General features: G+C 46.6%; 1 protein-coding gene across 2 annotated transcripts in view; it reads right to left on the bottom strand.

Moving 5' to 3' along the window:
- Positions 1-20,120, bottom strand: part of SLC4A10 (solute carrier family 4 member 10) — a 199,365-nt gene extending 179,245 nt beyond the window's left edge. For both annotated transcript variants that reach the window (XM_075001902.1, XM_075001901.1), the window contains exon 1: positions 20,040-20,120. In XM_075001902.1, the coding sequence (XP_074858003.1) occupies positions 20,040-20,120 (81 nt within the window). The remainder of the gene's footprint in view (positions 1-20,039) is intronic.
- Positions 20,121-26,497: the final 6,377 nt, after the last annotated feature.

Genomic DNA, 26,497 nt, shown 5'->3' on the forward strand with positions numbered 1-26,497 from the left:
GGAAGTCAGAGGAACAGATATTTAGCAGTGCCCCAGAGTAGCAGATAAATTCAAGAGGGTAGACATGACTTCCAGAGAACAAAACACTCCACAATGGGCACACCTGTGTAGGGATTTTATGGTGGTGGTTTTTATTTTGATGAACCTTTATTTCTAGGATTGACCAGGGTGGTACTCCACCATAAATTAGATAAGCCTTGGGTTTGTCGCTCCATCAAGGTGGCTGTTTTCTTCTGGACTGAAAGATGCTGAAATCTCCGAGGTGTCCTTGCAAGAATTTGGTGATAGTCTTATGTTATTACCTGATTTCCTTAGACTTTTGCCATGCTGAGTGGCAAATCAGAAAATAGGTCTGTCTGCTTTGAGTCCAAAGGGGGACCAGAACAGCAGGGGAAGATTCAGATGCAGTTATCTGGCTTTCAGGCTGTGTCTGAACTACCACATAGCTGGGTCTGACCTAAGTCACTCAGGGACACAAACAAGCCACCCCCCTGAGCAACCTAAGTCACACCAACCTGGTGAGGACACCACAAGGTCATTGAGAGCACTTCTGCCACCATAGCTACTGTTACTGAGAGCGGTTTTATTAAAAAAAGAAAAAAATCAATAGGCGAGCTCTCCCCTACTGACTTAGTGTGGCTGCACTAGAGTGCTTACAGCAGCACCTCTTAAGTATGCTAGTGTAGCTGTAGCCCCAGTGTCACCTGAAAAGACTCCGATTTTAGGATTGCATTTAACCTCCTCCCTTTTTCTTCACATAACCTGCAGCTACAGCACATGTGCATATTGCCTAGGAGCAGTGGGTATCCCCTGAGTTGAATTACTCGTGTAACTTTAGCAGCTGCATGCGAAAGAGTCTGACAATCTAGGAGCAGCTCTGCCCAAGAAAAGGCCTGCACAGGAACGAGCAGGGAAACTACAGGATGCTGGGCTAGATGGGCCTTTGGTCTGACCCAGTCATGGCCTTATGGTAAAATACCAAGCAATGCATCTACACTCAGAGCTCAAGAATCCTGAGCAGAGTTCAAGTCCAGCAGTGAATCTTGGGTATTCCTGGTCATCTTCAGTGCCAGGAAACATCCCACAACAACCCATTTGCTGCCTTCTGCTGCTCTCCACAAACCCACATACAACACCACCTCCCCATCTAGCTGCCTACAACCTGCCTCTTTATTCCCAATGCTGTGTCATTTCAGGCAACAATGAAACTGGGCCTGCCTCTGCTCTGTCCTCAGGTGACTCTTCCCTGGGACACTGCTCCTCCTGCCTAGGGCATCCCCAACCAACAGCTCTGCCTCTCCCAGGCTCTGGGAAGGACCTCAGATGCTCCACTGTGTGAGGTAACTGTTTGCTCTAGCCCTCGTGTCTGGCGCTATAGACGCACACGCCCTGTTGCTCTCTCTTGCCATCCCCTTGAACAAGTAGGATTGCAAGGTCACAGAACAGTGCCTCCTGCTTCTGGATGAGGTTTTAAAGGGGCCATGCCCTCTGAGCTCTAGGGGGCTACAATAATAAAGATCAATAAAAATGAATGGCCTGCCATGATACTAACCCTAAATATAAACCTGCTGGTCAAGAGAAATATACACACTTAAGACATGCCCCAAAGAAAATTACTCGGTAAGATCAGTAGGGAAATGAGCACAAACTGCTGCCCTTGGGGAAAGCAGAAAAATATGTATACATACACCAGGCATGTGCGTGTGCACACACACACGCGCACACACACGCACACACACACACACACACCCCAAGAAGTGTTCTGCAACAAAAGGAGATCAAACGTGCCTTAATTTATACTCCATGCAACTTCACTGAAGTCAGTAGAGTTCCAAAGGTTGCAAACAGCAAAGGATTTGGCACTACGTGTGCTTTAAAGTTGCTGCTGACCAAAAGTGGCAGAGAAAAACCCAAGTTAAAAATTGCATGTAGGGAATCTCTGTACAAGAATGGGCACAACTCAGACCTGAGGAAACTCAAGCTCTGTCTAGCTTAGAGCAATTTGTCAGCAGAAGCTTGTGTCAAAAGATATCTTGCTACACAGCTTCTGTCAACAGAGCACATCCAGACTGCAGAGCAGATCAAAAGAGGGATCTGCTCTGCCAACAGAAAGGAGCCAGACTGCCCGGCCACTCTACCGGCAAAACAGCCAACCACAACCACAGCAGGCAGGGTTGCAGGTCACCATTCCCTTTTAGGAGCCATAGTGAGTTGTGCCTTTAAGGGACCCATCACCTCCCAGACACCAGTTCCCTGCCTATGACACAGGTGTGCCTACCTCCTCAAGGGACAGCACAGCTAGAGCCAGGCTTTGCATCTTTCTGGGACACACAGCTCAGTCCAGGGACCCATGATGCCAGAGGAGCCCCCAGGCTTGCGCTGGCCTCGCATAGAGATGCTGCAGCAGCTGCTGCACCTCCTAATGGCCGTTGTCCTCTTCCTCACCGAGGGCAAGCTCGAGATCAACTGCGAGAACCTCGCCATGACTGCAGGGTAATCACACCTGGACCCGCACCCCCACGTGCACAGGCGGATCTGGAAGAACCACACCGGTTCCAGCTGGTGCGACCGGCTGGTCATGGAGCAGTGGGACTACCAGCAATGGCTCCAGAACTTCCGAATGTGGAAGGCCACCTTCCTGGAGATCTGTGCCTAGCTTGCCCCACCCTCCAGAGACTGGACACCCAGCTGTGTTCCACCATCCCCACGGAGAAGTGGGTCGCAGTCACCCTCTGGAAGCTCACCACCTCTGACAGCTACTGCTCAGTAGACAACCAGTTCAGCATGGGGAAGTCCACTGCTGGGACCCTCCTCATGGAGGTAAGGCACTCTTGAGCTGCAATACCTGCATGGAGAGTGGGGGTGTCTTGCCCAAGGGGGACCCTCAGGAAGTGTCAGGGGTGTGAAGTGTGGGGTTGGGGTCGGGGGGAAGTCCCATGCCCAGGGTACTGTGCCATCCCACCTTCACACGGCTCTGCTGGGGGGGAGGGTGGCCTAAAGGAGGAGCTCACAGAGAGCATGGGAGGGGGCCAATAATCCCCCGGGGGCCAGAGACTCCCTCTTTCAGTCCCTGACATGTTTGGTCCTGTCTCTGTGCAGGTTGTGATGGCCATCAACCCCATCCTGCTGTGGAGGATCTACTGATGGAACTCACATCCTGATCCATGCCCCAGAGCATAGCATGGGCAAGTATAATCAACTTTGCTACTTTTTGATGGTGCTGTAGGCCCTGGTTGAACACTGTGGACCATTCACATACATTTATGCCAGGTGGTCGGGACAGGCATGTGATGCCCACGTGTTCCACAACTTCACCCTGTGCCAGAGGCAGGCACATTCATTCCCAGTGCGAGCTGGTGGTCGGAGACATGCAGATGCCACTGTGCATCATGGGGGATGAGGCATACTCCCTCACACCCTGGCTGATGAAACCCTATACTGGTCAGCTGGACCCTAGATGGGAACTGTTTAACGCCTGCCTAAACAAGGCCAGGATGCAGGCCAAGTGCACTTTGGCCACCTCAAGGAATGCTTCAGGTGCCTGCTCACCTGCCTGGATGTAGGGGAGCACCATGTCCACCAAGTTGTGGTGATGTTTTCTGCCCTGCAAAAAACTGTGAAGGGAAAGCAGGAGGCCTTCTTCACAGGGTGGCCACCTGTCTTCAGGGGCATGTGTATGAGCAGCCGGCCATAGCTGCTATCCACCAGGCCCATCGGGATGGTGTATGGATCCATGAGGCCCTGAGGGAGAGCTTCTACCATGGGCTTGAGTAACCCTCCCTAGGGCACCCACGGTCCACAGCCCTATCCCATCCCCACCATGACCCCTCCCTTCACCCCCTCACCCCTTTCCCAAACCCTGCACAATGAAGAGGAATGCCAGTGTGGTTAAAAATTGACTGGCTTTTAGTCAATAAACAAAAATGTGTGCAAAAATTTCTGCCAGACACCAGTGGCAGCGTGAAAGCAGGATGTGAGTTGGTCCCAGGCCTCTGAGCAAATGCCTCTATGTCAGCTTGCAGCCAACACTCCATGATTCGCATCACTGTCCAGAGGGCAGTATTGTGGTCCCGATGGTAAGTGCACCAACAGCCCCAGCTGCTATGGGCTCACCATGGTGGTGGCTCAGACCTCGGCTGGTGGGGGTCCAACAGTAAGGAAGACAAGAAGGAGAGACAGTGAGTCCTGCATGCAACACAGGCCCTGAGGTCCTGTCCACAGCTGTGAGCACTGACCAACACTTGACCGGGGCCAAGGGACAGGGATGTCCTGGGTGCACAGCCATGTGTGGCCTGCTGCCCGGGGGCTCTGCGGTGCCTCTGGTACTGTGCTGACTGTTGCAGGCCCCTCACCCTCACTTGATGGGCTAGTGGCCAAGGGGGATGTCCAGACACAGAGGAGGTCCTCTCATATGTGGAGGGTAAGCTGGGAGCAGCTCGGCCTGCCCTGTGGCCCACTTACACACCTGTGGCTCGCAGCACTGTCCGCAAGAGCGGGTGCTGCCTCTCGCCTGCAGGCAGGCCCAGGTGCTAGCTGCTGCATTCCTTGGTGTGTCTGGGGTCAGGCCAGCACCCTTGCGGCTAGCCCGCTTCCAGCCGTGAAGGTATTGGGAGGCTCCCTGTGGCTTTAAGAAGGCCCAGAGGTAGGAACAGTAGAGCATTGATTGCTGTGGACAGGGTGTCCCCTGGGGCACCTGTGCAGCACCCTGGAGGTCTTTTCTATTGACAGAAGGCCCCCCGGATCATCCAGACCAGGTTTTTGTCAACAAATATCTGTAGACAGATGCATTGTCCCTTGTGGGCAGGGGACAGCTGTTGACAAAAGTGTCGTGTTCTGTTTACTTGCTGTTAACAGAACACCCTGGGGAATCTGGATGTCCCACAGGTTTTGTCGACAAAACAGCTGTTTTGCTGACAAAACCTTCTACTCTAGACATCGCCTCAGACAATAATTAGAAGTAGGAACAAGAAACCAGTTCAATGAAAATAAAAGTTTGAATCTTTACTCATCCTTCAAACAAAAGCCACCCCAAACCTTTACTAATGTTTGAAAAAGCACGTCTAAAGACACTCTCAGAACTGCTTCTTAAACTATGAATCAAGGTTCACTCTACATAGACAGTGAAACATGCAGCTACCCCACCTGAATCAATTTCACCCACTAGGCTACAGGCAAGTAACAAGTGCTGTACTACTGTGAAATCTAAGAACTTTCTTTTTTCAACAGTATAAAGATCTCACTTCTAGCCTTGTCCATAGTTACTCCACCAGGTATTATTATTCCTTTGGCAGTTTTACAGTTCATGATTACTCTCAACCTTAGTAATTCCTCATTCATTATTTTTAATTCAGATGGGATAGCAAATTCAGTACAGAAAACAGCAGAGCTTTGTACCAATCTGCTCTCCTCTCTAAGTCTGTGTTACCTGCAGCTTGACTAAATAGACCCATAAACATGTATAACACAGCAAGTCAAAAACTTGAAAAATGAAAGGAAGATTAAACTAGTGATTAGTGACTGGATATTTTTGTGAACATAAAAAGATGCACGTGAGAGGAACAAAAAGGCTAAGAAGAGATTACAAGGTTAATTTATTTTTCAGAAGACGATGCAGACATTGCTCAAAAGGCAAATTAATTCTCTGCTTCAGCTTTTGCAGAGGAGTTAAAGGGCCAACTGCCATAAACAAACAGACATATTTCTTTTGAGGTGGAAGACCGACTGTAAGAAATCAGAGCCACAAAAGAAAAGATGAATAAGTAGCTGCAATAACCATAGTTTACATCCTTCTCAGAGCCCTGAAAGATAAAAATGTGGGGAATAGTTAGACAACCTAGAAGAACAGTTCAGTTTTCCTCATTGTGTACTTTTTGTTCATTTTCTATAAGTTCCAGAACTGTATGCAACATTCCAGAGGAAACCATACAGAAGCTTATAGCCTCAGCAATACTCTTTTTCATACTTCTGAGGGTAACACTGATTTTTCTTATTATGGCTTTACTTTGAGAGCTCGCTGCCTACTTCATTAATGATCTATTATCATCTCTACTTTTCTTCCCTGACATGCTCCTTCCAGATAGGAAGCTCTGTTTAAACAGAAGTTTATTTTGTAGGACCCCAGTTATGCAGATCACTCAGCTAGAGAACAAAGACAAAGTTTCATTTTACTGGGGAACGAACCCAGTATCTGTAGAATTTTTTGGCAAAAAAATGAGTGTAGCCCACACACCTGGGTGCAAGTCCCTATCCCATATAACAACACTTAGACCACTTACACAGAGAAAGAATGAGTCCCTCTACAGCCTCAGCTGAGAAAAGCTGTCTTTTAGCTCAAACTAAACTGTAGAGGCACCTGCACTAAGTTCCAAAATGGTAAATGAAATTTAATGTGGATAAATGTAAAGTAATGCACATTGGAAGAAATAACCTCAACTATACAGACAGTATGATGGGGGCTAATTTAGCTATAACTCATCAGCAAAGAGATCTTGGAGTCATCGTGGATAGTTCTATGAAAACATGCATGCAGTGTGCAATGGCAGTCAAAAAAGCAAACAAGATGTAAAGAATCATTCCACTATATGAAAACGCCCTCTCTGTTACATTAAAAAAAGGGATAGAGTATAAGATGGAGAATATCTTATTGCCCTTATATAAAACAATGATGTGCACACATCTTGAAAACTGCATACAGATGTGGTCTCCTCATTTCAAATAGATATATTGGCATTGGAAAAGGTTCAGAAAAGGGGAACTAGAATGATTAGGGGGCTTGGAATGGGTCCCAAATGCAGAGAGATTAAAGAGACTAGAATTCTTCATCTTAAAAGAGAGGAGACTACAGCAGGATATGAGTGGCGTGGAGAAAGTGAACAAGGAAGAATTATTTACTTGTTCCCATAATATCAGAACTAGGGGACACCAAATGAAATTAATGGGCAGCAGGTTTAAAACAAATAAAAGGAAGTTCTTCACACAGCACACAATCAACCTGTGGAACTCCATGCCAGAGGAGGCTGTAGAGGCTAGGACTAAACAGGGTTTAAAAAAGAGCTAGATAAATTCATGGAGGTTAGGCCCATTAATGGCTATTAGCCAGGATGGGTAAGGAATGGTGTCCCTAGCCTCTGTTTGTCAGAGTCTGGAGATGGATGGCAGGAGGGAGATCGCTTGGTCGATACCTGTTCCCTCTGGAGCACCTGGTATTGGCCATGGTCAGCAGACAGGATACTGGGCTGGATGGACCTTTGCTCTGCCCCAGTATGGCCATTGTTATGTTCCAGCGATCCCAGGTTCCAGTCTGCCCGTGGGCAGTTACAAGAGCAGCTACAAAAAGTCAGCAGTTTAGTGATTAGGTCACTCACCTTGGTCTCACATCCCAGACAAATGTTCTACCATTGGACAATTAAGTCATTCTCTCCTATTGGAGCTGTTCTACATCCTATAAATAAGTAAACATTCATGGGACCAGAGAGGAAGGAAGACCGGCCCCATAGCCGGTCCCATAGTGTTCCCTGCTTTAGAATCAGCAGTGCAGAGATTTGAAAAGGAGTCCCAGTAAGTGCTATAACCAAGAGGCTGTTCTGGGGTGAGCACCTCTCTCTTCCTCCCTGAAATGCCATCACAGACCTAAGAAATCTTCCCATCTACATTTTCTTAGAAACCACAGAGCATTTCAGTTTCAATAAAACTGTGGTGTTTCTGAATGGAAAAATCTTTGGTCAACCCTATTTATATCCCACTGAAGTCAATGAAACACCGGCACATGCTTAAACATTTGCTGAATATGTCAATCTTACGTATTATATGGCTCTATTCCCATGCTGACACGTGGTATTTGAGCACCTCATAATCTTTAATGTATTAACCATACCTCGATGAAGTAAGGAATGCTAATATCCCATTTTAAGATGAGGAGCTGAGACACAAAACCTAAATGACTTATCTAAAATCACACAGCAATTCTGACAGAGCTAAAACGTGACCTCTGAATATCAGAGCCTAAAATTACAGCTTTTATTATGACACAAAAAGGTAGGTGACAAAATATTATTATTACATCAACTTCTGTTGGCGGAAGGTACCAGATTGCAACACCAGTTCATTTCATGGGCTAATTCATAATAGCTGCGTCTACACGTGCCGGCTACTTCAAAGTAGCCATGCCAACTTCGAAATAGCACCCGCCACATCTACACGTGGCAAGCGCTATTTCGAAGTTGAAATCGACGTAAGGCGGCGAGACGTCGAAGTCGCTATCCCCATCAGGAGATGGGAATAGCGCCCTACGAACGTCAAAGTAGGGCAGGTGTAGCTGATCCGCATCCCGCAACATCGAAAGAACGGGGTCCGCCATGGCAGCCATCAGCTGAGGGGTTGAGAGACGTTCTCTCCAGACCCTGAGCTCTATGGTTGCCGCTTGCAGCAGCCCCTTAAAGCTCCCCGCCCCCTGCATTCCTCTGCAGGAAGCTGAGAGCGCGTGCAGGCAGCAGCACTGCCACGCGGCCAGCCTGCACGCCTCCCTGCAGCCCCAAGCCACCACCCCCGCTGCAATGGCCGCCCGCCAGCCCCCGAAGCGCCCCCAGGGCACCCCCACTCAAGGGGAGCCAGGGCTCCCAGACAGCCAGCCAGTCTGGGAAGAGGCAGCGGGGCCCCTCCTGGACGGAGACTGAGATCCGGCACCTGCTGGGGCTCTGGGGCGAGGAGGACGTGCCCCGGGTAATGGGGAGCAAGAGGCGGAACGTGGATGCGTTCGCTCAGCTGGCCAAGGGCCTGGCTGCCCGCACTCCTGACCATGTCAGGAGTAAGGTTAAGGAGCTGCAGCAGGGTTATGCCCGAGCCCGGGATGTGGCCAGCCGATCTGGGGTCGCCCCCACCACTTGCCCCTTTTACAGGGAGCTCAAGTCCATCCTGGGCCCCCGGTACACCTCCTCCCTGCCAGCCATTCTTGACACCTCAGCCAACGAGCCCCAGCAGGCCCTGGAGACGGAGTCTGCCCCAGAGGCAAGCCCCGCACTCCAGGGGCCCCCCCAGGAGCCCACCCCTGGGATGCCGGAGGAGGAATCCTCCTCCAGCGACAGGGGGCTCCACATCGCCCTGCCGTCCCAGAGCTCCAACAGGGCATCCGCCCAGAGGGTGTCCACCGACCGTGGGAGCGGACTGTCAGGCATGTACTCCCCCGGTGCACACCCCTGGGGTTAAGGGGCGGGGACAACAGACATGACCAGGGCCCTCCACATGCCCAGATGACCATGGCCCCAAGGACAGCAGTGGCATGTCCCTCAGAAGAGTGCATCAGCCCCTGCCCCCCAGCAGGACAGCGCCATGCCCCATCCCTGGGGGGAGTGGAACCTAGGGTCCCCTGGGGGCGGGGGGACAACCATCAGCAGCAGCAGCAGCAGCACCTCCTCCCGGGGATGGGGATGGGGATGGGGCAGCAGCAGCAGCAGCAGCAGAGGGGTGGGGGGACAAGGGCCACGGGTCGGGGCCCACACTAACAGCTGTCTCCACTCTTCTTCCCCCCTGTGTTCCGCAGCTGCACCATCGGAGGGCCCGGAGAGCGCTGCCAAGGTCTCAGTGGTCCCGGAGAGCCCACCGGGGCCATCACAGCAGGCCAGCCCCTCGGCAGAGCACCAACCAGCCCCAGGATGAGGCCGCCAGAGGAGGAGCCACCAGAGGACAGCGACGGACCCCCAGCTGCTCGCGACCCTCCGGCATCAGCTGGAGGTGTTGGAGCAGCGCTCGCGGGTGGAGGAACAGCGGCTGAAGCTCCAGGAGCATGCGCTGGCCTGGCGCCAGGAGGAATGGGGGGGCCTTCATGCACACGTTCAAGCGCATAGCAGAATACCTGGCCTCCCATGCCGCGCTGCCCGCCACTCTGCCCACCGCTCCACCCGCCGCCCGCCACCCTGGGGCCTTCCGCTGAGGGGGACCTGGGGACTGCTGACACCCGCCGGCTGTATCTCCCTGTTCGCCCGGCCCCCCCCCCCCCCCAGCCTGGGCCAGGGCTCAGGCCGAGGTGAGGGTTGCGCCCTCCAACCCCAGGCACCAGACAGTAGAGGGGTGCGGGACCCAGGACGTGGCCTGCCCCTCCCCCTTTGTACATATCCCCCATCATATATATTTGTATATAGTTTGTGTTAGACCCCTGTTCTTTTATGATACCTGTCCCCCCATGTAAATAGTTCCTCCCTTTTGTTCTTACTATATATATATATATATATATATTTGTTGTATTAATAATAATAGAATTCACTGGTTTTGGTTTCAAACATAAGAACATAAGAATGGCCATACTGGGTCAGACCAAAGGTCCATCCAGCCCAGTATCCCATCTGCCGACAGTGGCCAATGCCAGGTGCCCCAGACAAGGCGAACAGAAGACAACGATCAAGTGATTTATCTCCTGCCATCCATCTCCTGCCCTTGTACTGAAGCCTAGGGCACCATACTTTACCCCGGGACCAATAGCCATTTATGGACCTAACCTGCAAAAATTTATCGAGCTCTTTTTTAAACCCTAATAGAGTCCTGGCCTTCACAGCCTCCTCCAGCAAGGAGTTCCACAGGTTGACTGTGCGCTGTGTGAAGAAAAATTTCCTTTTATTAGTTTTGAACCTACTACCCTTCAATTTCATTTGGTGTTCCCTAGCTCTTGTATTATGGGAAAAGGTAAATAATTTTTCTATATTCACTTTCTCCACATCATTCATGATTTTATATACCTCTATCATATCGCCCCTCAATCGCCTCTTTTCCAGACTGAAAAGTCCCAGTCTCTCTAGCCTCTCCCCATATGGGACCCGTTCCAAACCCCTAATCATCTTAGTTGCCCTTTTCTGAACCTTTTCTAATGCCAATATATCTTTTTTGAGGTGAGGAGACCACATCTGCACGCAGTACTCAAGATGTGGGCGTACCATAGTTTTATATAGGGGAATTATGATATCTTTTGTCTTATCATCTATCCCTTTTTTAATAATTCCTAACATCCTATTTGCTTTACTAACTGCCGCTGCACACTGTGTGGATGTCTTCAGAGAACTATCCACTATAACTCCAAGATCCCTTTCCTGGTCTGTCGTAGCTAAATTTGACCCCATCATGTTGTACGTGTAATTTGGGTTATTTTTTTCCCAATGTGCATTACCTTATACTTACCCACATTAAATTTCATTTGCCAACAACAGGTCCATTTTTATTTGCAAGAAAAGTTGGGGGGGGTGCTCTTGGGTGCTCTATGGTGTGGGCGTGGGGGCAGGGAGTGTTGTGGAGGATGGGGGGGTGCAGTGGGGGGCCTGCCAGCGTTCACCCTGCAGCCTGGTCGAAATGGGCCCGCAGGGCCTCCCGGACCCGGGTCCCCTCGGGGTCCACCTGGCGACTGGGAGCAGCGGGTGGCTGCACGTCAGCCCGGCCAGCCTCCACAGCCCAGCCCTGGAAGAATGCCTCCCCCTTGCTCTCCACCAGGTTGTGGAGTGTGCTGCACGTGCCCACAACCTGGGGGATGTTGGTGGGGCCTGCATCAAGGCAGGTGAGGAGACACCTCCAGCGCCCTTTGAGGCGGCCAAAAGTGCGCTCAACCACCTGGTGCGCATGGTTCAAGCGCATGTTGAAGCACTCCTGGCTGGCTGAGAGATAGCCCGTGTAAGGATGCATGAGCCAGGGCCGGAGGGGGTACGCCGTGTCTGCGATGATGCAGAGGGGCATGGTGGTGTCCCCCCCCCCAGGGATCTCCCGCTGGGGGATGTAGGTCCCCGCCTCCAGCCAGCAGCACAGGCCCGAATTCCTGAATACCTGGGCGTCGTGGGTGCTGCCAGGCCACCCAACATAAATGTCCAGGAAGCGGCCCCAGCTGTCCACCCAGGCCTGGAGGACCACAGAACGGTAGCCCTTCCTGTTCAGGAAGTGTCCTTCGCTGTGTGCCAGAGCACAGATGGGGATATATGAGTCCCATCCAGAGCCCCAAAGCACTTTGGGAAGCCCAGGCTGGCAAACCCCATGATGGCGGCATCCGGGTCCCCAAGCCGCACGAGCCTGTGGAGGAGCAGGGCATTGACGGCGCGGACGACCTGCAGGGGAAGGACATGGGAGAGCTCCAGTCAGGGGTGTGCAGGGTGTGTCTGGCCCTCCACCCCAGGGCTCCCCTCCCAGGTAACTCCCCCGGGTCCTCTCACCTCCATGAGGACAGCCCCGACAGTGGCCTTGCTGACACCAAACTGCTGCCCCACGGATCAGTAGCTGTCTGGAGCGGCCAGCTTCCAGACAGCGATGCTGACCCATTTCTCGACTGTGAGGGCACGCCACACGGAAGTGTCCTGGTGACTCAGTGCTGGGGTGAGCCACTGGCAGAGCTCCAGGAATGTCTGCCGGCTCATGCGAAAGTTCTGGAGCCAGCGCTCGTTGTCCCACTTGCCGAGCACCAGCCGCTCCCACCAGTCGGTGCTCGTGGGGTAGCTCCACAGCCGGCAGCGTGTGCGGCGGGGGTCGGAGGGCAACAAGGTCTGGGGCTGCTTCCTCCTCCCCTGGGGGAAGCTCCTCTTCTGCGAATAGAAGGTGGTCAGGGGCCTCCTGCATAGCATTGATCAGGGCAAGCACTGCTCCTGCAGGGTAGGCTGCGTGAACCTCTGGCTGCTGCTGCTGCTGTTGCTGTGGGTCCATACTGCCTCGACGGGCGTGCGTGCCTGTGGCTCTGCAGACCACGTGCTGTGCAGGCTGAGTGTGTCTGGGAGGGGCCCTTTAAGGGAGCGGCTAGCTGTGGCCCCGGAAGTGCTAGTCCGCCCTGTGACCCTGTCTGCAGCTGTTCCTGGCACCCTTATTTCGATGTGTGCCGCTTTGGCGTGTAGATGCTCCCCTGCAGCGCCTACTTCGAAGTAGTGCTGCCCAACTTCGACGTTGAACGTCAACAGCACCAGCCCTGGAGCACGTGTAGACGCTATTCATCGAAATAGCTTATTTCAATATGGCTACAACGAAATAAGCTATTTCGATGTAGCATACACGTGTAGACGTAGCTAATGTGAGGCATAGAGTCAGGTCAAATAAGCATATTAAATCTGAAAAAGGCAAGGATTCCTGTATTTTTGTTAATGAAAATAAATGTTAAGGTTTAAAACTTTTCCATGTAGAGAAAATCCAGACCAGAAAGTATGGAAAGCATACGATAATAACCTTGAATATTAGGGTTCCTAAAAGCACAGAAAAATTATAAACAGCAGTATTGCCTAGTAAATTTCTGTTGAAGAAAAGTTATGAAAATAGATTGTGTGATGTTTAGTACCTGGTTTTGAAATTAAACCATCCAATATTTCAAAAAAATGTTTATGACGCACTAATGACCCCAAAGCTTGCATTTTTAAAGCTCAGCCAATTTAGTAAGAAGGACTGAACAAAAAGCATACAAAATACATGCAAACTATGAAAACTCACACCTTCTGAGTCCAAGACACACCGCAAATTATTTATTTACTTCTAGAGAAATGTCAGCAAATCCTCTCTTCTATCTTGAAGGTCCCAAATGACAGCAAATGCAGCAGATCCAACAATATTCAGCTGACCGCACTGAATGAAAATATAAAGTGGGCTTGGGTACAGCTAGTGAGGTTTGAAGCCTTGTAAAATTTTAGATTTTTTTGAAAAACACTTCCCCAACTGATCTCAGTGCACAGATTAATATGTACCTGGAAAAAGAAAACCACTTCTCTACTTCAGAACTAGGCCACAGTTTCCCACATTCTCCCTCCTCATGCCTCTTTCTCCTGACAATCTAATGCTAATTAGTTAATTTATATTCAGTTTATTGAAGATTTTTATGCAGAGACACACAAAAACCACAAAAGGACATTACCAAACACAAGCTAACGGAACTGCTTGGGATCAATACTTTTTAGATTATATATTAATACAGTTAAGCAGCAACTCTCACCAACAAAACCTCATCCTTCACGCCCACTCTTGCTAGGAGAACCCTCACAAAAGGAGACCCAGTGATTGCATTCATATTCCCTATGCTGGCGCAAGAGTCTGCCTGCCTTTTGTAACTTGACTTACACTTTACCTGGTATCAGTACACTAAATGAAGAGTTTAACTGTAGCTTAGAGTACTTTCAGACTCCATTCGTATATAATTAAAAATGGGTCTAATTTCACCAGGGAAATTTAAACAGCAAACTCTGCACAACTGTTTGAACATTTCAGACTCGGAAAATTGGGGAGAAAAGTGGGAGAGATGATTTTTCACTATTTTCTTCCATTTTTCAATCAGCTCTTGCACCTCTCCTGGAAAGAATTTTAATGCGGCTAGTCACGAGTGAATCTCTCATCACCACTAGGGGCTTGTGTTGACTCACTGGACTAACCTTCTGCCCGTGTTGCCTCCCCTCCTCCTCTTCTCCCATATGATATCCCATATATGAGAACAGAAATAGTGCTGGCATTCCTCAGCACAGTAGTTTAGAGCAAAGATGCAGCCTTCACATTCGAAGTAAAGATCCAGTGCCAGCAAAAGATATAATCTGTTCTGTCAAAGACAGATACAGACAATGTGCTGAGTTATAGCCAGAACATCCACAATAGCCAGCTGCCTCAGCAGGTATCTAAGACACGTTTGATATCCTTTTTTGCCTGCTACAACAATTAGGACATGAAAAGATGGAGAATATTCTCTGCAGAAATTATTCAGGTCAGTGATGCTGCAGTGTCACTGATGCTGTGCATGTTGCAATCAAAAGAGGCCTACCACTCTCACTAGGTGCCTTCATCAAGGGCCAAAGAGTCATAACACCACAAGTGTCTATGCTGTGTAACACAAACACTGCTAATTTAGACATGTGTATGTCCCACATATCACTGAAGTATCTTAGAATCCATATCAGTATAGCGGTTTCGTTTGGTATCTTTCATCCCTCCCAGCAACTTCAACCAATACATCGTTACTATATAGTCTGACTTATTGTAAAGCAATAGCGTTATTTATCATTTTACAGAAGCAGAAAAGGAGGCCCAACGAGATGCTAAATGACTTGCTCAACATCACACAGGAAATCTGTGGCACAGTGAAAATGTAGCCAGCCCAGATCCTCCTGGTCTTCTACCTTAACTACAAGGGTATCTTTCTCCCATTCATATGATGAAGAGCCTGCTCTTGCTCAAGTGACTTATGAGGCATGCCTAACCATGTAATTTAGATGCTACACACTACACTGGATTTGCCCAGCAGTGAGGTCTTCACAGCCCTAAACCTGTCACCCGGAGTTTAACACAACCAGCTGCGTTTTTTTGTTGCAGTAGTGTGTAATGGCATTAATGCCTTTCTGAGTGGTGTAGGTGAACATAATACCAAAGGATGGATACTGCCATGGTACCAGTTCTCCCCTGGGCCTTCATCCATGACACTGACCCTACTCACAGGTATGGAACATCCTACTCACAGCAGGAGAGATGAGTGAATTCTGTATTGACTTCAGCCAGAACTACCACTGCACAGGCGAATGGTGTGAAGACACTGATACCTACGTCTGCTGCAGTTGAAAAGGTTCACAAGTTAGTAGGTGTGTGTTTCACCTCCTGAAGGACAGAACAAGAAACTGTGCCACAAGTGAAGGTGCTGATGGAGTCCATTATGAAGACAAGGGAATGGGACAAGCATCTCCAGGGTGGAGTGATGAAGACAAGTATGCTGAGGGAAGGAGGAAGCCCATAAAGTGGGAGACTGAGACTCCCTAGTCAGCAAGTGTGCAAGGGGAGAAAACAAATGCTGAACAGCAGGTGAAGTCAGGGGCCAAGCAGTTGCTATGATGATTGAGTAGAGAGTGAACGCCCCATCCAACAAGATGAGAGCCCAGCAGGGTGGATCAGGCACAAGATGTGCTTGTGTGCCTCTGATTCAGCCCTAATGGACCTTATCCCTTCTGATTTCAAGGTCTGCTGTCTGCAGAACTCAACCAGGACTTTCCTTTCAGCCTAGTCCCACCATTACCAAAAGTCTGCACTAAGAATCATGGCTCTTTGAAGGAAAGATGCTGCTGATGTGAAGTAAACCAAAAAAAGTGCAGCCTTCCGGGATGGAAAGAGCGGTAAGCTGTAATATTGTGCTCTTTTCATACAGTCTGCCCATTCCTCTTGACAGATGTGTTTATGAGCATTTGCCCCACTGTACCAATTAAGTGTTTGACCATATTGACAAAGAAGCCAACCTTAAAATGGCCCATCTTCAAGTTATGTAAACTTGCATGGGTAAAAATTAGGCAGTACATATTTAAAGATGTGTGCTGTTTCTTGCTGAGAAGCAAGGGCACAAAATCAACCCTCAGCAAACCTCCAGTTAGGGGACCCTTCCAGTAGCCTCAGCTGATGAACAGATGATTCATTACGCTCCCTTTACTTCTAGGTAAGTGTTGGGAACCAGTTGTTTCTCCAGCAGAATGCTCACTGCTATAAGCTGTCCAGATCTTGTAGGGGCTGGAAGAAAAAGCAAGCAGATTCAACGTATTGAGGTGTGGAGAGATGAAGAGTTAGTAGATGGAGAAAGAGATCAGTGTCTCCATCAAACAGTTCTGCAAACATTTACCTTTCTATGGCCACCCAGCGTTTCCAAGCCACTCATCTGCCTGATGGCTCTTGGTTAGTTCAAAGAGCTAAGATAAATTCTACAAGACCACTTCTGAATTGTAAATGCTTTGGAGCAGGGACTGCCTTTCATTCTGTATTTGTACAGCACCTAGCACAGCGGGGTCCCTGGTCCAGGATCCATGTTACTATGAGTTATAGTTTTACAAACAAATGATCAATAGACAGAAAATAGCATAATGATTAATAAAATGCATACATGAGCTGCAGTTGTAGCAACACGCGCAGTGGAAGTCATATTGATGAGTGTTCCTTTCTGCTTAGTGTAGCAAGCATGCTCTAGTCATTGATATTTGGAATAAGCCTGTTGTTCAAAACAACTGCATGGCCAATATATATGATGGCCCAAATTCTGCTCTTGGCTATACCAGAGTAACTCCATTAACTTCAACTAAGCCAAAGGTACACTGGTATATCTGACAGCAAATTTTCACCCTTTATTTTTACAAGCAAATGTAGCTCCTTTATGTTTACCTTTTCAAATCTCAGAGATCCCAAATCTCACACACGTATCTACACCATGATGGTGCCTGTTGTCCCAAAAAAATTAACTGCTCTTCCTAAATGTATGGGTTGTACCTCCTGAAAAAAGCACTGTCTGGTGCAGCAACATCCCTTGTGTGGCAGGACCAGGGACGTTACTGGACCAGAGAGCCAGGCAGGAGGGTGCAACCCACATCCTCTGGCAGCTCTGAGGGTGGGGGCTGCAGCCAGTGTCCCCTACAGCCCCGGGAGCAGGGGCAGCCATGGGGGAGTCCGTGTCCCCCCAGCAACTCTGGTGGGGGCAGCCATGCAGGGCTGGGGCCATCATCCCCCAACAGCCCTGTGGGACTGAGGTCAGCTGACTTTGGCAGCCTTGCAGGCCTAGAGCAGCATAGGCAGAAGCCTGGCCGCAGTGCAGACCAGGGCCGCAGGACTAGGATAGGCGAGGGAGCAGCCCTGGGGGCGGAGGGTAAGGGCGTGGCATCTTGTGGGCCCATGGTAGGGAACCTTCTCTAGTCAGGCAAATTCTCTTCTTTGGGACCAGTGAGGTCCCAGCCATGCTGGACCAGAGAGGTGCAACCTGTACTTTTATGGGCTGTTGCCTCCTGATCCTCTAAAAAAGCAGCTTCTTAGCACCTAAACTGCTGGACTGTCTTTGACCAAGAGCTATAACTACAATCTTGAGCACCTATGATCACTAATAATCCCATGGCACTTTTTAAAAGAACAGAATGTCAGTTCTAGTCTCCTAGACAAATTTTAGCTCAAGTAATTATAACCTGCTGCTTCTCTGCCCTTCGCAGCTTCAGCTGGATACATGTACCTCTCCAATTTATCTTCTGCATTTTTAAAAATTACCTTACTATCGTATTCTTACTTTTACTGCCAGAGCAGCTAGTGTCCCAGCCATAACTGGCCCACTGTGCTAGCTGCTGTACACACATGTAGCAAGCAGCCAGCTCCTCTTCCTACAGAGCTAGTAGAAACGTTTCTTTTTCTGATGAAATGGGATCCAGTTCCATGAAAGGGCATGACCCCGCAGTTCTTAAAATTCCCATGAAGGTGAAACAGTTTCACCTACGAAAGGAAGATCATTGGAGCAGGTCGTGAATTAAAGGTCTATCAAGCTTCTAAATGACGTTTGAATACAAGATGCTTGGGTGATTTGGTCCTTTTGAGGTCTTGAATACACTGAAAAGCACCAAAATACCATGAAACCAATACTTTCAGGAATTTCAAAGCAATGCCAAGAAACAGAATGTACTCATTGTGACTAATACATTAAAATACTGAAAATAAATTCTAACAGATTAAACAAGTCTTGTAGCAACTGAAAGGTATAGTTAAATCATTCCAAAACTACTCAAGCTTAAGAGGATGGCAATCTTCCCTATTATTAATAAGAACATAAGCTGGATAAGTAGACTGGGAAACCTATAAATTATAGTCAATATCAGTAAGTAGAATACTGTTTAAAATATGTTTTAATTAAAAATGTGACAGCCATTTTTACTGAATCAGTTCCATGTACATGCTAGAGTTTTCAGTCCTCTTCTGTGGTCCTCAGCACATTACCAACTGACTGTCGTTAAACTATGGGGAAATTGGAATATGCTTTTTAAAGGCAAAATCCAGACCAAAAGAATAATGAAAATCCCTTTAACTTTTACATATTTACATTTTTAAAAGATTTTAAATCCTCAATCATTTAATCCTGTACTTTGAGATCAGGAAATACCTACTATTTATGCCAAATTGGTCTTAAATTATATGTGAAAATTGTCATGTGCAAAGAGTAAAGAAGGTAACAGGAAAGATTGCACATTGCCTTCAATTTTGAGTTCAGCTTTTAAAACACATTACCATATATGTTTCCATGGAAATCTTTCTGTGGGAAAGCTAAACTCTGCTAAAATGGGTTAACTATAATTTGCAAAAATAAATCTCTCTCATAATTTCAAATATAATCTCTTTAAGGTGCACACAGGGTACCCAAAATTGAACTCCTTTCCATGGCTCTTATCTACCATTTGTAAGGAACACAGATAAGCTGATTACAGTATTTTCAATTTCATTTTGAGTCCAACCCACCAAATTAGGCTCCTATTGCAACATTAAGAACCATTCCAATTACTTTCATTTATATAGTTAGGTTTTATTACCTGATTCAGAGAACTTGAACCAACTCCATATTAACACCCCTTCAAAAAGGTGAATAATGATTTAAAATGTGATAGCATATTAAAGTACATTTCATTTACATTATAGGAAAATTCTAAATATTTAAATTATTAATCATCTCTGTTTTCCAAACCACTGGTATAATTGTTAGTTACCAACAATAATTAGAAGTGAGAGGTAGCTTGCCAAACTTTTCCTTTCATTTTCAATCAGCTTCTATTCTTAAAACTGACTAGAAATAGAGCAAAACCCTGCTAGTGCAACATAAAGCAAAGACCTCTTCATGCAGAATCATTCAGACTGGTTACACAACATGATTAACTGTTTTAAATAGCCTGCCATGGTAAGTAAAACAACTGATTTACAATGTGCTTTCATAAGTGTGATGGATAGGATTAGTTAACACTTAGGTATAAAGGTGGTCTGTAGAGATAATACAACAAAATGTAACACAGTCCTCTGTGTCTTTGTTATTTTACATCATATCAAAGGCTACAAATCTCTTTTACCATGTTTGAAGTGGAAAGGTTACATAATTATTAAAATTATTTAAAATATATCAGTACTGTTATGCAAATCCACTGGAAGTTACCTGCATGTTAAATTTCCAAAAGTTATTTGCTTATATATAGGTAAACAATCATTCCTCTGTAGCAAACCCAGCAATAAACAGTAACATAAGCTAATAAAAAGCCTACAATCAAAAAGTAAATATATTAGAAATTAGTACTATATAAATCATGAGGTCATACCTGATGACTTAGAGCTTGGAATGGTTCACTGGTTCCAAGATGCATGACCTTTCTGTTTGCAGAAATCCCCAAAGACTGCATTTCCTATCTTATAAAAGAACATCACTTAGCCATCTCTCCCTCAGCATCTTGTAGCCTAGTGAAGAAAGCATCAACAGCCAATCTGTCCATCAATAATTGCTGAAGTCACTGCCACCACAAAAAAAGATCTTAAATATAGTTTCCTCTGTGCTATCAAAGGCATCCAGTATTCAAGGAGACTGATACAGATAGAGCAGTGATGCTGCAAATGCAATCTGAAAACAGTAAGTCGACTGCTTAAAGCAATCCTGCATCATCCAAACAGAGTAAGCCACATCCTTCACCACCTCTGTTGCGTTACTATAAAAACTAGAGTGCCAGGAGGGATCTTGTTTTTATATCTGGTCAGCTAAAGGAGAAATTAGATATTATGCAACCCAGTTTGCATTGGCAAACGTCAAACAGCAAATGTGACATATCCAGGTTATCAAATTTTGTTTGCATGACCACTTCTCAACAACCAATACTGCTGTTCAGAAGAAGCATCAAAATGTGATCCAAGGGAAAATTACTAGAAAGATCTTAAATAATTCAAAAGCACCAAAACATTTAAATACTTCTTTTGCACTCAAACAGCTGTTTTATATAAATTTACAAATCACAGTTCTTATTAAATTAAAAATATTGCTTGCTCAAATATTTTTGTGTTTCTTTTCAGGAATTTGCATACTCACTGCATTATTCCATGCTCACAGCACAGAAACCAGTGTGCCTTAAAAATATGTCAGTATTATGGCAGTAAATACATGTTTTGATGGCAAATGACATAATCATGGATTTTGAGTTGTACAGTTTTGAGAGACCTTTCAAGACAGCAAGACTTACAATGCCCTCTCAGTAATTTTAAATAAATTATTGCCAATTCACAGAATTCTAACTATACCTATATTTTAGACATTTTATACCAGTGCACAGGACAGTCATAAGACAATTACTGTAAGAGAAATAGTAACACGAATATAAAGCTAAGAAAAATAATGCCAGGACAAAATGTCACTTCACAGAATTAAAGAGAATATATATAGCTGACAAATTGTGAAGTTATTTTCCTAGCTCATTCCTGAGTTCTAAAGCTATGGCATAATTAAGTTATGGTTAGGATACTACTATTAGCTCATCTATTTGTAAACAGAGAAATATTCCCTCAAAACATTTTCTAAGTGTACTGCAATTGGCTACATTTTACCAAGTTTTCAATAAACACAATTTGGCTAACTTCATCGCTGCTGTAATTCCATTGACCCAAATGGTTTGCATGCCATTGGGTGGAATCTAATTTACCACTAAATATTAAGAAATTTCAGTGAGAAGTACATGGTTTCTAAATTAAGTCACCCAAATCAATTCTACTCTGTTACGTTAACAGTGCTACTATATAGTTACAATAATTGCTGTTTTAGCAGCTTCCAGTTAATCAGCTTTGGCATGAAGTATTATGCATAACTGACAACAGCAAAATGGTATAGTCCATGAATACTGCACCTTAGCATTTAGAACAACAAAAAAATTCTTTCCTTAAAAGGTGAACTGTTCTATAGCATGCAGTGTGCCAGACCCTAGACTGCATTAAGGGAGCTCTGCGGCAATTTCCAATAATAAAATAGCATTAAAGATGGCATCACAGAAGAACAACAAGAAGCCTTGTGGCACCTTATAGACTAATAAATATTTTGGAGCATAAGCTTTTGTGGGCAAAGACCCGCTTCACCAGATGCATGAGTGTGGGGGTGGTTTCAGAGGGGTATTTAAAGAGTGGCCAGAGTTGCCAAGGTCTATTCAGCAAGGTGGAAATGGCCCAGTATCAACAGTACTTATCAAAAGAGGAAAAAACAAGTCAGATCAGACAGGGGGATGTGAGCCTTTGTCAGAGTCTAATGGCGAGATATTAATACCCAGGGCAGAGAAACTGCCTTTGTAAGTTGCAAGCCATTCCCAGTCTCTGTTTGATCCTTGGTTACTGGAGTCAAATTTGCAAGTAAATTGCAGCTCAGAGATTTCTCTCTCTACTTGATTTTTGAAATCTGTTTGTTTCCGGACTGTCACCGTTAAATCTGCCACTGAGGCTATGTCTACACGTGCAAGCTACATCGAAATAGCTTATTTCGATGTAGCGACATCGAAATAATCTATTTCGATGAATAACGTCTACACATCCTCCAGGGCTGGCAACATCGACGTTCAACTTCGACGTTGGGCAGCACCACATGGAAATAGGTGCTGCAAGGGAACGTCTACACGCCAAAGTAGCACACATCGAAATAAGGGTGCCAGGAACAGCTGCAGACAGGGTCACAGGGCGGACTCAACAGCAAGCTGCTCCCTTAAAGGGCCCCTCCCAGACACAGTTGCACTAAACAACACAAGATCCACAGAGCCGACAACTGGTTGCAGACCCTGTGCATGCAGCATGGATCCCCAGCTGCAGCAGCAGCAGCCAGAAGCCCTGGGCTAAGGGCTGCTGCACGCGGTGACCACAGAGCTCCGCAGGGGCTGGAGAGAGAGCGTCTCTCAACCCCTCAGCTGATGGCCACCATTGCAGACCCCGCTATTTCGATGTTACGGGACGCGGATCGTCTACACGTGCCCTACTTCGATGTTCATCTTCCAAGTAGGGTGCTATTCCCATCCCCTCATGGGGTTAGCGACTTCAACGTCTCGCCGCCTAACGTCGATTTCAACTTCGAAATAGCGCCCAACACGTGTAGCTGTGACGGGCACTATTTCGAAGTTGGTGCCGCTACTTCGAAGTAGCGTGCACGTGTAGATGCGGCCTGAGTGTCCAGGGAGATTGAAGTGTTCCCACACAGGCTTCTGTACATTACCGTTCCTGATCTCTGATTTACGTCCATTTATTCTGTTACAGAGAGACTGTCCAGTTTGACCAATGCAAATTGCACTGGGGCATTGCTGGCACACGATGGCATATATTATATTAGTAGATGTGCAGGTAAAGGAGCCCCTGATGGTATGGTTGATGTTAGGTCCTGTGATGATGTCACTGGTGTACATATGTGAGCAGAGCTGGCAGCGAGGACTGTAAGAAACTACAGCGTCTGCTCAAGACCTTCCCTATAAAAACAAAGGAACAGGATTACACAGACACACCCCTTGAACCCAAACCGGGTTTATTCTACCTGCTACCCAAGATATATAAACCTGGAAATCCCGGACACCCCATCATCTCAGGCATTGCCACCCTCACCACAGGATTGTCTGGATGTGTGGACTCTCTACTTAGACCCTATGCTACCAGCACCCCCAGCTTTCTTTGAGATACCACCGACCTCCTCAGGAAACTACAATCCATTGGTGACCTTCCTGAAAACACCATCCTGGCCACCATGGATGTAGAGGCCCTTTATACCAATATCCCACATGAAGGTGGACTCCAAGCTGTTAGGAACGTTAGGAACATTATTCCTGATGAGACCGAGGCACAAATGGTGATGGAGTTTTGAGACTTTGTCGTCACCCACAACTACTTCAGATTTGGGGACAAATTATACCTTCAAATCAGTGGCACTGCTATGGGCACCCGCATGGCCCCACAGTATGACAACATTTTTATGGCTGATCTGGAACAATGCTTTCTCAGTTCTCGTCCCCTGGCGCCCCTCCTCTACCTGTGCTACATTGATGACATCTTCATCAACTGGACCCATGGGAACGAGGCTCTTGAAGAGTTCCACTGTGATTTCAATAATTTCCACCCCACCATATACCTTACCCTGGACCAGTTCACACAAGAAATTCACTTCCTGGACACTACTGTGCAGATAAGCAACGGTCACATAAATACCACCCTATACCGAAAACCCACAGACCGCTATGCTTATCTACACACCTCCAGCTTCCATCCAGGGCATACTACATGATCAGTTGTTTACAGCCAGGCACTAAGGAACAGCCTTATTTGCTCTGATCCATCAAACAGAGACAAACATCTACAAGACCTTTACCAAGCTTTCCTCAAACTACAATACCCACCTAAGGAAGTGAGGAAACAGATTGATAGAGCCAGATGGGTACCCAGAAGCCACCTGCTACAAGACAGGTCTCTCAAGGAAAACAAGACAACACCACTGACCATCACATACAGCCCCCACCTAAGGCTTCTCCAGCGCATCATCAATGATCTGCAACCCATCCTGAACAATGATCTTTCACTCTCACGGACCCTGAGAGGCAGGCCTGTCCTCGCCTACAGACAGCCTGCCAACCTGAAACAAATCCTCTCCAGCCACTACAAATCACAAACCAGCGACTCTAGGCCTGCAACAAGCCCCTGCAACAGTCCTCGCTGCCAACTCTGCTCACATATCTACACCAGTGACATCATCAAAGGACCAAAACACCAACTGTACCATCGGGGCTCCTTTACCTGCACATCTACTAATATAATACATTCCATCATGTGCCACCAATGCCCCACTGCAATTTACATTGGTCAGACTAGACAGTCTCTCTGTAACAGAATAAATGGAAGTAAATCAGAGATCAGGAACGGTAATGTACAGAAGCCTGTAGGGGAACACTTCAATCTCCCTGGACACTCAGTGGCAGATTTAAGGGTGACAGACCTGAAACAAAGAAATTTCAAAAATCAAGTGGAAAGAGAAATCTCTGAGCTGCAATTCACTTGCAAATTTGACTCCATTAACAAAAGGATCAAACAGAGACTGGGAGTGGCTTGCAGCTTACAAAGGCAGCTTCTCCGCCCTGGGTGTTAATATCTCCCCATTAGACTCTGACAAAGGCTCACATCCCCCTGTCTGATCCGACTTATTTTTTCCTCTTTTGATAAGTACTATTGATACTGGGCCATTTCTACCTCCCTGAATGGACCTTGTCAGCTCTGGTCCTCCCTTTTACTGGGACCCCACTCTTTAAATACCCCTCTGAAACCACCCCCCCACTCATGCATCTGATGAAGTGGGACTTTGCCCACAAAAGTTTATGCTCCAAAATATCTGTTAGTCTATAAGGTGCCACAAGACTTCTTGTTGTTCTCGAAGCTACAGACTAGCATGGCTACCTCTCTGATACTCATCACAGAAGAATTATATAATACTCCTTTTGCGATCACTACTGTGACTCCTATGCTTTCTGAAGATGCTGCATGGGCATAGCTATAGGAGGGGCTTATCTGAGACTGCATTAGGTCCTAAGCCCCTTGACTGCTATAACATCCTCAAAGCTGCTCTAAACTGCATTAGGAGACAAAATTTGGCCAAGACTGGTAAAGTGCTCAGTGTCTTAATATAATGCCTCTTCTTCAACTGCCACTGGATATGTTTGCACTTCAATTAAAAAGTCACAGCTGGCCCATTCCAGCTGACTCGGATTTGTGGGGCTTGGGCTCAGAGGCCATTTAACTGAGGTATAGGCTTTCAGGTTTAGGCTGGAGCTTGGACTCCAAGTGACTGCAAGGAAGGAAAGTCCCAGACCCATGTTGAAGCTCAAACTTGACCTTCTACACTGCAGTTAAACAGTCCTTTAGCCCAAGCTCCAGGAGCCCAAATCAGCGGGCATGGGCCAGACGTGTGTATAACTGCAGGGTAATTGTACCATTGAACCTTGCCAAGCATTTCTTGGCAGCAGCTCAGTTTCTGATCATATATACACACAATGCATATAACATTAAAAACACTATTTGGATTCTCAACAGGGATATATGTGCACTTTGAAGGACCGAATGTTAATTATAGTAAAAATATAAAACCGTTAAGACTATACATATAAGACATCCTTTGAAATGCTGCAAAGAATTTTATCCATTAAGAAAGGCAACAATTGTTTTGTCATCCTTCTTTCAGTCTTCAAGAAAGGTAAATTTATAGGCTTAATAAATTACTGTCTTTTAAGATTAATAATCAATGAAAATCAGGATTTTGTTTCAACTATACCAATGGTTGCTGAAACAAAAAACTATATTTATAAAGTTCTTCCAAAATAGTGTAGGACTCATTTTCAACCATATCAGTCCACTAGAAGTGACACAAATGGGATATATTAAAATATGCAAAGAGAGGAGGAGGTTATTTTGGAAAACAGGCAGGTGATGAGCAAAACGGTGTGGACAGAACAACATTTGTTTACCTGATATAAGATGTAAATACATTTTCAGCGCCATATAATTTGATTCAAGGGAAAACTGCTCACCCTGTTGAGCAAACAATGGCAGCATTACGCAATCATACAGTGAGCTGCTTCCATTTACGAATTTACTGCTGCACAAGTATCATATCATGACCGATGGCTGTATAAGCACATGTAAAAGGAATAAGCCGGATATTTCTTATACAAATCCTCTAAAATGCAGAAAACTTTCTTTCCTATCATATAGGTGTGGAAAAAATGAGAGACAAGAAATGGAA

The sequence above is a fragment of the Carettochelys insculpta genome, chromosome 8 (assembly GCF_033958435.1).
Source record: "Carettochelys insculpta isolate YL-2023 chromosome 8, ASM3395843v1, whole genome shotgun sequence".
NCBI classification, from domain to species: Eukaryota; Metazoa; Chordata; order Testudines; family Carettochelyidae; genus Carettochelys; species Carettochelys insculpta.